General features: G+C 40.3%; 1 protein-coding gene across 2 annotated transcripts in view; it reads right to left on the bottom strand.

Moving 5' to 3' along the window:
• TPM4 (tropomyosin 4) overlaps window positions 1-15,525 on the bottom strand; it is a 53,883-nt gene extending 38,358 nt beyond the window's left edge. For both annotated transcript variants that reach the window (XM_075282296.1, XM_075282304.1), the window contains exons 1-2: window positions 15,332-15,525; window positions 8,782-8,907 (exon numbers count right to left, since the gene is read on the bottom strand). In XM_075282296.1, the coding sequence (XP_075138397.1) occupies window positions 8,782-8,907; window positions 15,332-15,445 (240 nt within the window). In that variant the 5' untranslated portion in view covers window positions 15,446-15,525. The remainder of the gene's footprint in view (window positions 1-8,781; window positions 8,908-15,331) is intronic.
• Window positions 15,526-17,247: the final 1,722 nt, after the last annotated feature.

The raw sequence follows: 17,247 nt of genomic DNA, 5'->3' as shown, positions 1-17,247 counted from the left end.
TTCTACCATTTCCAGGAAATCCTATTGCTTTGATCACTTTTTATTCAAATTTTTTATCAGAATCAAAACAGTGAAAAAATGGCAGTTTTGCACTTTTGACTATTTTTCCCGCTACGGCGTTTACCATACAGGAAAAATATTTTTATAGATTAGTAGAGCGGGCGATTTCGGACACAGAGATATCCAACATGTATGTGTGTCATAGTATTTAACTACATTTATATGTGTTCTAGGGAAAGGGGGGTGATTTGAATTTTTAATACTCTTTAAAAAAAATTATTATTATTTTTTTTTTTTTACTTTTTTTCTTTTGCATTTATTAGACCCCCTAGGGGGTTTGAAAAGGTGCCGGCAGGTTTCCGTCTCCTGCCCTGTTTTGTGCAGGAAACTGAAACCTGCAGAACGGACTCCTGGGCGCAGATGTGAATGAGCCCTAACAGCAGCTCAGATTAGAGACCAGGTCAATGCCACACAGAGTTCTAGCAGCAGACACATCTCTACAGCAACTGTTAAGAGGAGACTTTGTGCAGCAGGCCTTCATGGTAAAATATCTGCTAGAAAACCACTGCTAAGGACAGGCAACAAGCAGAAGAGACTTGTTTGGGCTAAAGAACACAAGGAGTGGACATTAGACCAGTGGAAATCTGTGCTTTGGTCTGATGAGTCCAAATTTGAGATCTTTGGTTCCAACCACCGTGTCCTTGTGCGACGCAGAAAAGGTGAACGGATGGACTCTACATGCCTGATTCCCACTGTGAAGCATGGAGGAGGACGTGTGATGGTGTGGGGGTGCTTTGCTGGTGACACTGTTGGGGATTGATTCAAAATTGAAGGCATTCTGAACCAGCATGGCTACCACAGCATCTTGCAGTGGCATGCTATTCCATCCGGTTTGCGTTTAGTTGGACCATCATTTATTTTTCAACAGGACAATGACCCCAAACACACCTCCAGGCTGTGTAAGGGCTATTTGACCAAGAAGGAGAGTGGTGGGGTGTTACGCCAGATGACCTGGCCTCCACAGTCACCAGACCTGAACCCAATCGAGATAGTTTGGAGTGAGCTGGACTGCAGAGGGAAGGCAAAAGGGCCAACAAGTGCTAAGCATCTCTGGGAACTCCTTCAAGACTGTTGGAAGACCATTTCAGGTGACTACCTCTTGAAGCTCCTCAAGAGAATGCCAAGAGTGTGCAAAGCAGTAATCAAAGCAAAAGGTGGCTACTTTGAAAAACCTAGAATATAAGACATATTTTCAGTTGTTTCACACTTTTTTGTTAAGTATATATTTCCACATGTGTTAATTCATAGTTTTGATGCCTTCAGTGTGAATCTACAATTTTCATAGTCATGAAAATACAGAAAACTTTTTGAATGAGAAGGTATGTCCAAACTTTTGGTCTGTACTGTAGGCACAGTAGTTTATCTGTGCAGTTATAGTAGAACATTTTCATTTTCTAAAAGTGAGTTACAGCAGCAAGCATAGAAATGTCACTTTGAGGAAAGATGCAATTTTTGTCCCTAATACTGGAACTATTTCAACACTTGTAGTCATGTGTGGCTTCACCTGAAGTGCAGGGATAATTGTATAAATAGCCATAAGGGCACATTTTCTTAAAAAAAAAAAAAACAAAAAAAAAAACATACATGTAAGGTCATTTTGCTTTGATGGGGACACATTTCCAGTTGTCCCTTTCATGGACACATCAGCATAAGGGTGGGAAAAATCGACATAAGAAGTCATACCACCCAGGATAAGGAAAACAATTGCTGGATAGGCAGAGTGATAGATTTTTGATGTGGGACCCGCCTTCCTCTGTGTTAGTCCCTGATATTATAGTGAATAATTCCTTGTTACTTCCACATCAGACACTCTGAACTTTCGTTAAATTGCCCATTAAATAAATGATTTCCTGTGTTCTGATTTGTGTGCTTGGGTATTTCCTCTGAAAATTCTCCTTGCATGAAAGACTGTAAGGCTAAGTTCACACGTAGTTTTTTTGGTCAGGATTTTGAGGCCAAATTTGCCTCAAAATCCTGACAAAAAAAGACGGCTCCCATTGAAATCAAAGAACTGACCAGCAACATGCTCAGTCTTCAGGTGGATTCGCCTCGCCCATTCATTGGGCCTAATCCGGAGCGGAGTCTGCGACTGGATGCTGGTGCACTGCAACGGCATCTAGTCGCAGCTACCCGTTTTTTGGTCTGGAAACTGAGGCGGCCTCCGCCTCAGGGTGCATTCACACAGAGTTTTGTAGCGCTGATTTTGGCACAATAACTCGAGTATAGAATCAGCACTGAAAAAAAAGACATTATCCCGTCTAATATAAAGCTTTAACCCCCTTCCCGACATCTGCTATAACAGCACAGTGGATGCTGGGTCTTTAAAGATGGTATTCTACAGCAGAGACCGGCACTAATGTCCACCATCAGAGTTCACAGCCTGCGACCTGATTTACTGCTCCCCGCTCATGCTCATGGCCACCTCCACATCCCCTTCTTCCCTCCAGGAGGCCCTAGTAACAACATAAGAGATGTGTGGGCCCCTTGGAGGGCAAAAGGGGAAGCAGAGGTGGCTGTGAGCAGGAACAGGCATTAGTAAGTAAATAGGGCCTGTTACCTGCTGCTATGGCAGTACTTACGCCACTGTAAACTACAACTCTGACTCCACAGCCCTGGCTGATAGGCTGTAAAAGTGAAGTTAAAGAATAACAGAGTCATTTTTATCATATTGTGAATGTATAGGACTAGGATGTAGACAGTAAATTCTTAATGCAATAAAGTCTACCAGACTCTGTGAGATGTACAACGCCTCCATGATCGACTCTGCCTGTTCCAGTCATCCAGGAAGCAGCAACGAGTTTGCCTTAAGGAAATATGCTGCTGCAGACATCAAAGTGTGAGGAGTCTGATAAATGTCTGACAAAGAGGCCCTGAACTAAAGGTCTTATTTAAACATCTTGTCAGAAAGATAACGGATGTGTTTTCCTGCTACATTGCAACTATTAGAGCATCTCGGAAACAGATTTATAATAAGCTGAAATATTTTTACCAATTTAATTTTAGGAGCAATGTTCTCTGGCTCTGTAGCTTTGTAACTGGGCAGTATCTGCATGGATATATGAATAAGTTAAATCTCACAGGGTGAGCTGGTTTGTTCCCACACTACAAAAACAGAATATAAATAAGTAGATGATATAAACTGACTGTATTGTTCTATATAAGGCCGGGTTCACACGGGGTTCCGGACCAAAATACAGGTAGCTGCAACTGCATGCCGGTGACGTGCACCGGCTTCTAGTTGCGCACTCTGCTCCGGATTAGGCCCAAATGAATGCGTCTAGTAGGGAAGGAGTGTCTTCAAGCGGATTCAAAGAATGAGCATATCGCCTCTTTTTTCAGGAGCCGGAACAAACGGCTCCCGGAAAAAAGGACTGACCGGCTCCCATTGATTTCAATGGGAGCCATCTTTTTGGTCAGGATTTTGAGGTGGATACGGCCTCAAAATCCTGACGAAATACCCCATGTGAACTTAGCCTCAGGCTTCAACTTCAAATAGGTACTAATTTGATGTAAAAACTTAACGTTTATTATGAATAAATAAAATAAAGAAATATGTGAACAATCCCTCATGTGTGCACAATTAGTGCTAGATAAAATAATACTGTTACACCCATGTCATCATAAGCTAAATTATTCTCTTCCAAACTACAAGGCAATTTAGTGAATGGCATACACCCTTGTATTTGTATGGAAGTATGCCCAAAATAGCATTGGCACAATTTGTCACAACAAAGTAACATATAACTAGACACTAAAAATTGACAATGTGTCAAAAATACACACGTGGACAAAATAGTTGATACCGCTCAATTAATGAAAGAAAAACCCACAATGGTCACAGAAATAACTTGAATCTGACAAAAGTAATAATAACCAAACTACATGTTGACAAGCCAAAAAGTTTCTGGGAGAATGTATGGACAGATGAGACAAAAATCTAACATTTTGGCAAAGCACATCAGCTCTATGTTAACAGACAGAAACATGAAGCATATATTGAAAAGAACACTGTCCTTTGTATGGATACAAAAGGAATGGGAAATATATAGAAAACTCTCATACTTTTCCCTTCTGCTCAATCCACTCATGACTTTGGTTCAAACAAATGCAGCAAAATCTGCAACAAAAAAAGCTGTGTTTCCGCAATGTGAGGCCTTAGCCTTATAACCCATAGGGAAAATGTCAACGTTTCGGCAGGAATAATTGATTGTTAATTGTTGCCATTTTCAAAATCGCAGGTGTTTTTGAAAATGCATCTTTTCCGCTGCAGATTTTTCTGCAATGTGCAGATGGAATTGGCTAGAATCCCATCTACTTTGCAAGTAATGTAAAACGCAGTGTTTTTGCAATGTGGGGTTTCAGCTTAAGGCCCCACGAGCTGGAACGCAGCACGGTTCTTCCCGCAGCACTTTCAACAGAAAGTTCACTGAGTTTTCCAATTATATCTATGGGAAAGCCGCCGGTGTTTCCGTAGATATAATTGACATGCTGCGATTTTCAAAACCGCAACTTTTTTTCCGCAAAGTGTGCATGGCATTTGCATGAATCCCATCCACTTTGCAAGTACTGTAAAACACCGCGATTTCCAGCCAGTGGGGCCCCGGCCTAACACAGTGTTTTCATTGCGTGCTTTCTTCAGTTTTTCAGCAACTTTTTTTTTTCCTGCAATGTGTGGATGGGATTAACCAGAATCTCATTCACTTTGCAGCTACTGTAAAACACTGCAGTTTTTTTCGACTGCATTTCTCTAGCAGCCAAAGCCTTGCATTTCCACAATGTGGAGCTTTAGCCTTAGCCTACGTGGCATAAACCATAGTCACTGCAAAGTGGGCAAGCCGCCGGTGTTTCCGTAGATATAATTGACATGCTGCGATTTTCAAAACAGCGACGGTTTTGGAAATCACAGCATGCCCGCGCTGCGATTTTTTCTACAAAGTGAGCATGGGATTTGCATGAATCTCATCCACTTTGCAAGTACTGTACAACGCCGCAATTTTTCCCGCTGCGTTTCCAGCCCGTGGGGCCCCAGCCTAAAAAAGATTATCAAATGTTATACTTGCTATGCCTTTAATCCTTATAGTAATGGAATGTGGGCAAGCAATATAAAAAAAATAAATAAAACAGTTTTCTTTGTTTAAATTCAAAATAAAATTGGAAACTATGTTTGAGATAAGTATATATAGTGAACTGCAATATCTACACAGTATACAATATAGTGAGTAACAACAGAATACAGAAACCTATTAGTATTTGCCAAGAGCAGGGTTGGTATGATAAGGAGCTGGCAGGGAGTTAGCTGCTATGAGATTGTGATTTCACCTGGTGTGAAGACATTGCTTCTCCCTCCCCCTTCTTCTGAGCATTCCATTCCTCTGACATTACCTACATCATATGCAAGCAGTATTGTGGAGCTCCTTCACAGCCACAGTCTACAATGATGATGTATTTTATCTCAAGCTGCTCCTCAGGCATAGGGAAGAAATATCAGTGAAGCACAATGGAATGTAACAGCAGATATCTTTGCTTGCCCCACCCAGTCTCGCCTTTTCCTATAACTTAGTATACCAATCAGACATTGCCCTATGCTCCAGGATCTTGGGCTGTGTTTGCATTTCAGAAATGTTCTGCCATAGACTGCACCCGAGCTCAGAACTTTAAAGCTACATATGTATGCAGAATCAAAGGACTGCTGCAAAGTGCCTAAATACCGCTCTTACATATTATGCACAATGCTGTTTTCCTATAAGCGGCAGGTAAGCACATAATGCACCTGTCAATAAGGAAACTGACCTCTCTCCTGGATACAATTATAACTGCATTTAGTTCTGAGGCCACAGGTTAGTCCCCTTATAAGTAGGGGTGTAACTATGCGGCGCTAGCAGTCCCTACTGGGCCTTGGAACGTAAAGGTGCCCCAAAGGTTCCTGTACCACATATAATATAGCAATCTTCTACACGGCCTATGGTAAGTAGGGAACCTATTACAGATTTTGCATTGGAACCTAGGAGCTTCAAGTTACAAATCTGCTTATAAGTAAGAGACACATTGATTAATTCGGCCATAGACACATTGAAATCAATGAGCAGATTCATTATGCCTTGTATGCCACTTGTCTGTATAAGCAATTCCCTAATATACTTCTATTATTAAAATCACTGCTTTCATATGTAGGAGTGATCCAGAAATATCAAATTCCCCACTATTTCCTTGGGAGTTCATTAACACAATACAAGTTTGCAAGAGAGAGTAGTTGAATTATGTCACTATTCAGACAAGCAGAATACTTTGAATCTGGTCACTGAGACAGTGATTCTATATATAGATTTGGATTGTGGAGTAGCTGCAAACTAGTAATATAAGGTGTTAATACAGTCATAACCCCTTTCACAGTGCTTAGAAGTTTCCAGTACATCATAGTTTTGTACTAGTACATTCAACAGTATGTTCATCTCTGTTGTAGCTGCTCTTCTGCCGCCCTCTGGTGGACAGATGACGAACTTGTGAAAAGTGAAATCATGCTATCCACAAATACATTTTTGTTTAACAAAATATGAAGCTATTTTTTCATCCATCCTCCCACATTTATATGCAGCGCATCCATGATTCAAACCCTGTTATATGGTCAGGATTTATAGTGTTTATTATGCATCTGTCTTGTCTATGAATATGATATCTGATCTACAGTGAACACAGACCGCTACACAAGTAACATATACAGAGAAGGATAACATAGCAAACTGCTGCCAAAAAATGCTGTGGAAAAAAATGCAGCGAAAATGTATTACATATTTTAAGGCTAAGGTCCCACTGGGCAGAAACGCAGTGCTTTCAACAGAAAGTTCACGGTGTTTTCCTCCGCAGACTTTCTGTTACAATTATATCTATGAGAAAGCCGTCAGCGTTTCCATAGATGCTGCGATTTTCAAAACCGCAACGGGTATGGTTATAATTGAAGCAGAAATGCTTTCTATGAAAAGCGCTGCAGAAAAAAAACGTTATGTTTTTCCTTCAGGGTTTTTTCGCTGTGGCCCACTAGGTTGAGCCTTAACCTAAGGGAGCCTTCACACGGAGTTTACGCTCCACTCATTCAGACACGTAAACACGTGTCAAAGTGACCGCTATAAAACACAATGCCATAGACTTCAATGTGTGCCAGTCTTACGCGCGCTACACATAGAAATCAATGGGTTTAAAAGCCTCCCATTGATTTCAATGTGTAGCGCGTGTAAAACCGGCACACATTGAAGTCTACGGAATTGTGTTTCACAGCGATCACTTTGACACGTGTTTACGTGTCTGAATGAGTGGAGCGTAAACTCCGTGTGTAGGCTCCCTAAGGCTGGTTTTACACTATTGACTCTTGGACATGAGACTCGGTTCGTGTGTGCTGGATTTATTGGCCTGTGTATTATGCCAGGAAAACAGACTAGTTATCTATTATGCTAGAACACTCTGCCTCTCCGCTACATGCTGTACAGTATTGATTATAGTACGTGACAGTATGTAGCAGAGCGGCACTTATTCCTAGCATCATAGTTAACTATAATACTAGGAGTCTGTCTCCTGGAATAGGCCTCTAAATCCAGCACCCACACAGACCGAGCCTTACATTTGAGTTCGGTAGTGTGAAACCAGTTTTAGATTATGTCAATCCCCATTCACTTGCATTCCACATTTAGTGTGTTGCAGAATTTAGGGGCACACCTGACCTAATAACACTGGTCTAACAGTGCTATGCAATGTAAGGCTCAATATATACGCCTATAATATGGCATCTTTAGAATACATGTGGGATTTTCCTCACTAAAATGTGTGACAAAGCTGCCAGCAGATTTAGTAGCTGATTTCTCCCTGCTTATTGAAATAGGGGAATTCTGCATTGAAAATCCACACTAAGAACTGACTACTGATGTAAATCTTCTCCATATGCCAATTTCCACACAGAAAGAATCTGTATTGTGTACATGAGATTAAAGGGATTATCTGGTTTCCAATATTAGTGGCCTAACCTTAGGATACACCATCAGTATTAGATCTGCAGGGGTCTGATACCTTGGACTCCTGCAGATCACCCATACTGAGACAACAAGGCTCTTGGTAATACTTACATATCACGAGCTGCACTGCTAACTCGCCATGAAAACCTGTAATGTCAAGTGTAGGTACTGCAGTGCTGTCCCATTGAAATCTTAGGAATATTGCTGCAATGCCTGCACTCACCACTACAGTTAGTATGGTGAGTGAAGAATGCAACCCACAGTATATAAATAATATACTGAGTTGTGCTATGTCGGTGATCTGTGGGGGTCCCAGGTATCGGACCTCTGCAGGTCTAATATTGATAGCCTATCCTTAGGGCCGGCATTGGGGGTGGGGCAAACTGGACAATTGCCCAGGACGTTTAGCCTGATGCTCCAGATCCTGGGAGCTCCACAGCTGTATCGATGTGCTGTGCTGTGCATGCCAATACTATGTAATTCTATGGCAGAGTAGGGAGATGAAAGGTCCAGGATGCTTAGGAGACATGCTTCAGGGATCCATGCACCTCCATTGAGGCATATTATACACAGTCTACTACATTTTGGGATAAATATGTTAATATTTAGTAACAGTTGTTTTCAATATATTCTTTGGTTCACGTGAACATACATGTTATATGTAATTTATGATGCTAGTGGATGACCATACTTTGTACTGGAGTACTGCACTTTGCACACTTACATCAGTTGCCTTTTTCTCAGCTTGCTCCAGTTTCTCCTGAGCATCCTTGAGAGCTTCAGAGTACTTATCCAGTTCATCTTCTGTTCCTTTCAGCTTCTTCTGCAGTGCAACCAGTTCATCCTCCACCTAGTAACAATAAAAAGAAAAATCTTATGGGGTGTTTGCATATATTCTAAACCCAGAACCTCTGTTTTATTTATAAGGTAAGAGGCTCCCTTTAGGAATAAATTCATACAAAGCAGTTTTTTTCCTGAATCATTGGAATGGAGCTTCCAAAAACCTATATATTTGCCACCTAAACAACCCCATTCAGATATGAAATTACTATTCAGTTGCAGAATTCTGCAACAAATCTGCAACATGTATTTCTACCCATATTCTCCACTGTCTGAAGTGTAAAGATGACCATTTACCAGCAATAGCTGTCAGTCTGCATGCTTGGTTTGGCAGGGAACGTGTGAGTTCTTAATAGAGAGAGGGTAATAAACAGCTGCTAGGACCTCTGGTGCTGGCTTATCTCTCTTGAGAACATCTATCCTCCAACAGCTGACGAGGAGATCAGGTATACCGCTGTACTCACAGGTCAGTCAGTTACATCAAAATTGACAGGTTTTTACAACTGTGTCCTTATGTGTATGGGCACCTTAAGTGTAGCGATTAACTGCTGAAATATCAGGGGTCACTGTATTTCAGCCTTAGGCTACATTCAGACAACCAAGGTGCAAAACGGTCATGAAAAATGTCCATTCTTACGGCCGTCTGACACCCAAGCTGCACCTATCTTCACGGATCCGCCGTGCGTTAGGTCATAAATATTACATGACCTTCATTTTGAACGGTCCATTACAACAGACTGTCAAAATAACCGTCATATAAAAATAATTGGTGTGAATGTAGCTTGACTGCTTTTTTAACTTGAACTTAAATTTATTTATTTTTTAAGTAGTTATGTTTTTCTGCTCTCTCTTCAATTCTAGCTTTATTGTTACATACGAAATAACTCATCAAAGATTGTACTAAACGGACTGCGCAGATAATTATAACAGAAAATTTATAACGGGACATGCATATGAAACTTTGCTATGTCGCATTAGGCTCCGTTCCCACGGAGTAACGCGCAGCTCATTTAGACATGTAAACATGTGTCAGAGCGAGACGCTTCAAAACAGATCCCATTGACTGCAATGGGTGACGGCTTACGTGCGCTACACATTGAATTCAATGGGTTATAAAGCCTCCCGTTGATTTCAATGTGTAGCGCGCGTAAGCCGGCACCCATTGCAGTCAATGGGATCTGTTTTGAAGCGCCTCACTCTGACATGTGTTTACATGTCTAAATGAGCGGCGCGTTACTCCGTGAGAACGGAGCCTTATAAAAATACTATGTATTTTATTGCCATTATTTATTTTATTGCCATTTACACTGCATACTTTGTATGATATGGTTATGTATTGGAATTAGATTTACATTTTCCCATCAGAATATCTATATAAATTGCAGTTAGTGACATTGTTTAATATTATAGTGCTTTTTACTATTGTTTGGGTTTTTTTAAGCCTTTATTAAGAAAAAAAATAAATCACATTCATTCTATGTTTCTCTAAGCCTAAGTTGGGGACATATAAAGCTGCTTCTCCGATATACTCAATATACTTGATGGTTCTTGTCCTTTATTACCTTGGTTTTTCTGTTCATTGTTTTATATTTGTTGTCTTGTGGTTATTGTTACAGGTTAAATACATCAAGATATGTTTTTGACTGTGCATGACACTGCTGGTATGTGTGAAAAGTCAAAAGCATTGTACCCATGAGAGGAGTACCAGGTTTGTGTAATTCATATTTGTGGAGCTGACCGGGGTGGGGAAACTTTTAAAGAACCACCTACAACATTTATTTGACAAGTCCTTTCATGTTGGGTTTAAAATTAAACATGTGAAAAGTTTTCAATGTCTTCGGTAGCTACATATCTGCCCTCTAAAGCAAATACGTTAAAGGGGTTTTCCAGAATTCTGATATTTAAGGCCTTTTCTTAGAATAGGTCATCAATATCAGATTGGGAAGGGGAGAGGAGTAGATATCAGCTATTTGAGGAGGCCAGATTGTTAAGACAAGTGCTGTGGTCCCTCCACGGTTTACCCAGCACAGCACTGTACATTGTATAGAAGCTGTGCTTGGTATTGCAGCTCAGCCCTGTTTACTTGATTGAGACTGAGGTGCAAGCTGGCTACGTGATATTGATGACCTATATGATGAAACGCCTAATTGACATTCTGCAATTTGCAAAAACGCAATGGCTTTTGAAACCTTTAGCTGCAGATATTTTTCTGCTATGTGTGGAGGGAATCGTCCAATATTTTGCAGGTGCTGTAAAACACCTCAACCAAATCTCGGTATTTACCCTTGGTGAGGCCCCGGCCTCCATATATTGCATCCTAACTTTGTGCGGGGTCCCATTATATCCTGGAGAATTACAAGAACCTCGCAAGCAGGTGTCTAGTATATAGAAATATTACTTTTATGTGTGAATCAAATGAATATATCCCAGTGCGATTTATTGAGAAATATGATTCTGAATGTAACTGAGGATAAATTCCAGTTCTATCTCTGGTCCTGTGGAATATGTCAGTCATTTTGAATAGATAAATGCTACAGTATGCTGTTTTAGGTTTCATCCTCTGTTGTATACTTAATATATTGCAATTGTAAAAATAGAATTTCTTCTGTAGAAGAAGCAACTGCTTAATCTATTTCACTTCAACCCTAAACACTAAATCTAATCCAGTGGCTATATAAATGAGAAATGATCTCACTTTATATTGTTTCTAAATCTACCCCAGGCTGCCACATAATACCGTCCAAATTCTGCTTGGAGGTCAGTTAATTCCTCCTATTGTTTGGAGGGGCCATGTCAGAAATTATCTAGATGACAACTTGCTGGGGAATCTTGTCTAGTGATACCCGGTCCTTTAGCAGCTGGCATGATCCCTGGCTGGCATGAGTGGCATTCTTGTATAAGTGTCAGTATTTAGACTGAAAAAGTTCACGGGGAACATTCTGATAGCAAAACAATGTAAAACTAAATGTTATAGCATTCTCTGCTTCCTATCTGTTGTAACGTGTATATATGTTTAGTTATAAGTAATATTAGTAGCATGTCATTCTGTTAATCCATACTATATATTGCTTTCTTGGATTAGTAGGCATTTCAAATATTGCTATCATTGTCTATGTATAGCAATATGATAAAAGGAAAGCTGGATTGTGTAAAGCCGTTATAACAACACATTGCTCAGTTTTTAAGACAGGGCTTTCCTTCATTTAATAGGTGCTGCTCCACTGATTCTGGCACAGCTGGAATGTTTCTCTAGCTCTTACTGTTCAATGTAATCAATGCTGTTGTTTTTGGTGTCTGATATGCTATTTATACTCTGTATTGTCAGAAGGGTGGTGTCAGACTGGAGCAGACAAGGGGTGTGATTCTGAGTACTAACACTGGCTGTCTCCCATTGGAGCTCTGCATCGCACCTTCTGCCTGGCACTTTCCTTCTGACATTACAGAGCTTACATGGCACATCAAGCACCAAAACTACCTGTGCATGTTGCTTGGGAAGAGTGGAGGCTAGAGAATCATTCTAACTGTACCAGAATCAGTGTAGCGCACCTATTAACACATGCTAAGAAGCTGAATAGGTGGTAGTGGTGAAAGTCCTCTTTAACAAGTGTCTCAGTGTTTCCTGATACCTGACCAGGAATGCAATCTTTATCTAAGGGTACATTCAAAATAAGTGAAGTCTGATGCTTTTATCCATCATGGGATCAGAGTAACAGACTTAAACTCTGATAGAGTGACTTGAATGTAAAAAAAAAAAAAAAACATGACAGAAGCTTTCTTCCATTATATTTGTTTAATTTTCTAATAGAAAAGATAGTGCTGTATGCATTCTCTGCCTGCAATAGTCACTCTATTGGCATTGCTTGGATTCTATGATGGATTAAGCCAATAGACTTAACTGACAGTAGTGTGAATGTACCGAAAGACATTACTTACATTATGTTTTGTTTTCCCTGCAACACTTAAACTACAGTTACACATCAAAAGCAGGTTGGATATACTTTCATGCATTGGATATACTTGTATGCATTGGATATACTTTCACTCCTTTAAAACCAGGAATGGATGACTACACAACCTGTTAGATAATCCTTATAAAATATAGGGTAACGGCTCCACCAGCAAGTTATCCAGCTAATGTGTGAAAGCCATTACAGAATGCATTGTATACTTTCATATAAAGTATACTTACTAAGGCTTGATTTACAGGGATATTTAGAGGACTGTATTTTGCCAGGGACAATACATGATATTATCAAACTTCTAGAAGAGGAAAATAGCTATGTTGCCCCATTACATAATGATTTGGTTCCCTATCGGATACAATCCATGTATAGCAATGGTGTTTTTCCTGCAGCACTTTTCCTAGAAAGTCCACAGAGGTTTTCTCTGTGGACTTTCTGCTCCAACTAGGGAAACAGCCAGTATTTCTGTAGACATAATTGACATGCTGCGATTTCCAAAACTGCGACAGTTTTGGAAATCGCAGCACATTCTCTGCGCATATGTGTGGATGGGATTGTAAAATGCCATGGTTTTTTTCCTGCTTCGTCTATGCCCTGACCTAAAGCAGCTATCTTGTCAAGATTTATGAACAGCTACATTTATAAAAGCTTATTAAAATAACTCCTCCGTATTTTTTTTCATTGAATTCCTACAGTTGGCCAGATCACATTGCTGAGATCTAAACAGTTGGCGTAAAATCAACTTTCAGCTTAGTTGGGCTTCCTTACCAAATAAGGAAGGGAATTTGCTATTCCCCTGTCAAGTAGGTATACACTAAGTAATGTGGCATGTAACCAGACAATACTTGCAGAACAGGATTAACCCCGCTGCAGACTTAAAACACTGAGTTAAGTACTAGACTGTTTGGACTTTTAGAGGACCTATTCTTGCTATGCTTGGTTACTGAAAAGCCAAATTTTCACTTTATTTTATGAACTATCTGTAAGAAAAGAATGTGTTTAAATCTGTCCTTGCATATGATAATGCAAGTAAATCTCCTTTTAAATACATAATTAATAACTTAGAATTTTTATTTTAACCACAGTTTACTATGATGTCTGCAGCGAAACTTATTTTTGAGAGCTGATGCAAGGGATTGGCACAAACATATGTTGAAAAAAGTGTATGCAATTATATGCCAAAAGGGTAATATTTCTGTTGGATCCTTGAAAGGCATGCTGCAAAAAAAACGTATAGTTGGCATACAGCTGTAATGCGATCAGCATCAGTTTTTTGGGTCTGTTTTGTTTTTTTTTAAAGGAGAAATTAATGGCATGTTTTTTAGACTAAGGGTGAGTTCACACTTGTGCCAGTGTCCGCCTGCCGGGTCTCTATCCTAATCCCTGGAGAAACTGGACAGCAGACAACTTCCCAGTGGTCAGTTTTAAAACCCATTCATTTGAATGGGTTATTAAAGCAAACCACCAGTGTCCGTATGCGTATCATATCATATTTTTAGATCTCGCTTTTTCTGAATTTGTTTCATAGACTGCTTGGTTTACAGCTCATAAATCATGCAGGTGGTGGGGGTTGTAGGACTGAATCATATGGTATGGATACAGTAGTGCTATGGCTATGCTATGACAGACAAGAACAGTAAAGTAAATGTAATAATTACATTGCACACAATAGGTATCAGGCTGAGACTTTATAATTGTTCAGGGTTCTGACTTAAGCTGCACAATATGAACAAACCTGTCTACTGGAAAAAAAATGACATTGTTCAATAGACAGGTGGCCAAACCAGAGTGCTGGTAAAGTAGGAGCAGCATATCGGATATTTTATATACATATATTGATATTGACATAGCAGCATATCGGATATTGGTATATATACATATATTGATATAGCAGTATATCTGATATTGACCTCACAAAAGGTACAGTGTATAATTTCCAGTCCAAGTGTTATAAAATGTTAGAGTTCCTGTAAGATACACGTTAAAGAACTTGATATTCTTGAGCTTCCCAGTACTATTAACATTTGTTTCCAATCTCTAGTCTTCGTGACAGCAGACTCTTTATATACGTAGTCTGTTTTATAGACCAGATACATGGAGCTGACTTACAGTTGTATTACATCTAAGCAAACAATCCTGTCTAGCATCCCTGATCCGCAAAATCCGAGATCACATTTAAGATCAGTGTATGTAAGCTAATAAGATTGCAGAAACTGTTAAAGGCTGTAAACTTTTACTCACCAAAAGAAGTACAGAAAACTTCTTCCATGTTTCAGTTACATAGCATTTCAGTACATAGCATCTGTATATTACATATTAGTACTCATCTTTACTAAAGCAAATTGAGTCATTCCCTTACATATGACTCATGTGTTTACCTTCTTAAGTGTCTTAAGGAATTTGTGTTTGGACAGTTTGGGCTAGAATGAAACAGATGTAGTGTAATATCCAGGTTTCTACTAGAGCATATACCTGTTTACACTTGTCCTCTGCCGCTTTCTTATCTGCTTCTGCTTGCTCTGCCCTGTCTATGGCATTCTCCTTATCCAGCTTGAGCATCTGCATCTTCTTCTTAATAGCCTCCATGTTGGCTGGAGTGTGTAGCCTGGCTGCAGAGAGGAGAGGAGCAGGACCTGGTGCAGGAGATGACTGACTGACTGAACTGAGCAAAGCACAACTGGAGCAGGATTATCTACAAGCAGCTCTGAACTCACAGAGAACATCATTGGATGGTTTATTCCCCGGAGACACCACAAGACTTGTACTTACATCCTTTCCAAGGAGAAACTTGGACTCATTTCAGCTTTGAAATCCACAGCCCTAAACCAGTCACCTTATTTGGGATGGATTTTGCTCTAAAGGAGAAAAGAAAAGATTTGGTTTCCATTTTTAACCTTCTGACAAGAGCGCGCGCACTGACAAATGAACACATGCCACAGATAAGGCTTATTAGCATATCTGGGTATATTTGTCCAGTGTGATCAGCTGCCCTTTCAGATGGAAGTGGCGTATGTCATCGAGTCACAGGAATAAAGGCTCACAGTGGTGACACTGCCCTGCAATAGTTACATTGCACCCCTTCAATATCTGAACAGAGGGCAGAGACTTGGAATTGGGGCAAACACTACAAGTGGGGGTTGTCTTCATACAAATAATTTACTTTTGGATAGTTTGCTAGCCCAAAACCACTTTTCAGAGGGTTCACCATTATCACTACCAGGGTACCATGTGCCCCGGTTCATAAAGCACTCCACGTCCCATTCAGGCCAAAGATCCCTGTGATAGAATAATGTCCTGTAGTGGCTCTTGATGCATTATAATGTGCCATAGTGGCCCCCATATAGTATGATGTCCTATAGTAACCCCTCCACATAGTATAATGTCCTATAGTGTCCCCCATTGAGTATAATCTCCCATAGTGGCCCCTCCAGGCAGTGTAATGTCCCATAGTGGCCTCATCACACAGTATCATGTCCTTAGTGGCCCCATGCCGAATAATCTTAGATAGTGGTCCCTCCACAAAGTATAATGTCCCATAGTAGCTCTTATACAGTGTAATGTCCCATAGTGGCTTTCTTGCAGTATAATCTCCCATAGTGGCCCTCCAGGCAGTGTAAGAGTGGCCTCTTCTCACAGTATAATCTCCCATAGTGGCCCCTCCACACAGTATTTGGAGTGAAAAAAATTATTTAACCCCTCTGTCCAGTTTGAAAACTTTTGGGGCTGCCTCTATGTTTGTATACAAAGGTGTGGGATTCATGATGTGAATCCCCATTAAAGGGGTATTCCCATCTACATAATTATTTTTTAATTTGTAGATGATTAGATGTTAAACATTTTTGCAAATATAAGTAGAGATGAGCAAACACTAAAATGTTCGAGGTTCGAAATTCGATTCGAACAGCCGCTCAATGTTCGTGTGTTCGAACGGGTTTCGAACCCCATTATAGTCTATGGGGAACAGATACTCGTTAAGGGGGAAACCCAAATCCGTGTCTGGAGGGTCACCAAGTCCACTATGACACCCCAGGAAATGATGCCAACACCTCTGGAATGACACTGGGACAGCAGGGGAAGCATGTCTGGGGGCATCTAACACACCAAAGACCCTCTATTACCCCAACATCACTGCCTAACAACTACACATTTTCCACATTCAAAAAAAACCTCTATCAAAGTGGGAAAATACCTGGAAACCTTCTTTACTCCCCAAATGGATGGACACAAACCCCAATTTAAGATCAACAAACAGTAACAACCACCCCTTTAAATCACGTTCCCCATGACAACCACAAATTGAATAGGCAATGGGAATTCCAAAAGCCCTCACCCATAACTGTCATTTTGAGTGTGTGTGTGTGTGTGTGTGTGTGTGTGTGTGATGTGGT

The sequence above is a fragment of the Leptodactylus fuscus genome, chromosome 1 (assembly GCF_031893055.1).
Source record: "Leptodactylus fuscus isolate aLepFus1 chromosome 1, aLepFus1.hap2, whole genome shotgun sequence".
Lineage (NCBI taxonomy): Eukaryota > Metazoa > Chordata > Amphibia > Anura > Leptodactylidae > Leptodactylus > Leptodactylus fuscus.
Note: the sequence above shows the minus strand (reverse complement) of the source record. Positions and strands in the feature narration are given on the sequence as shown.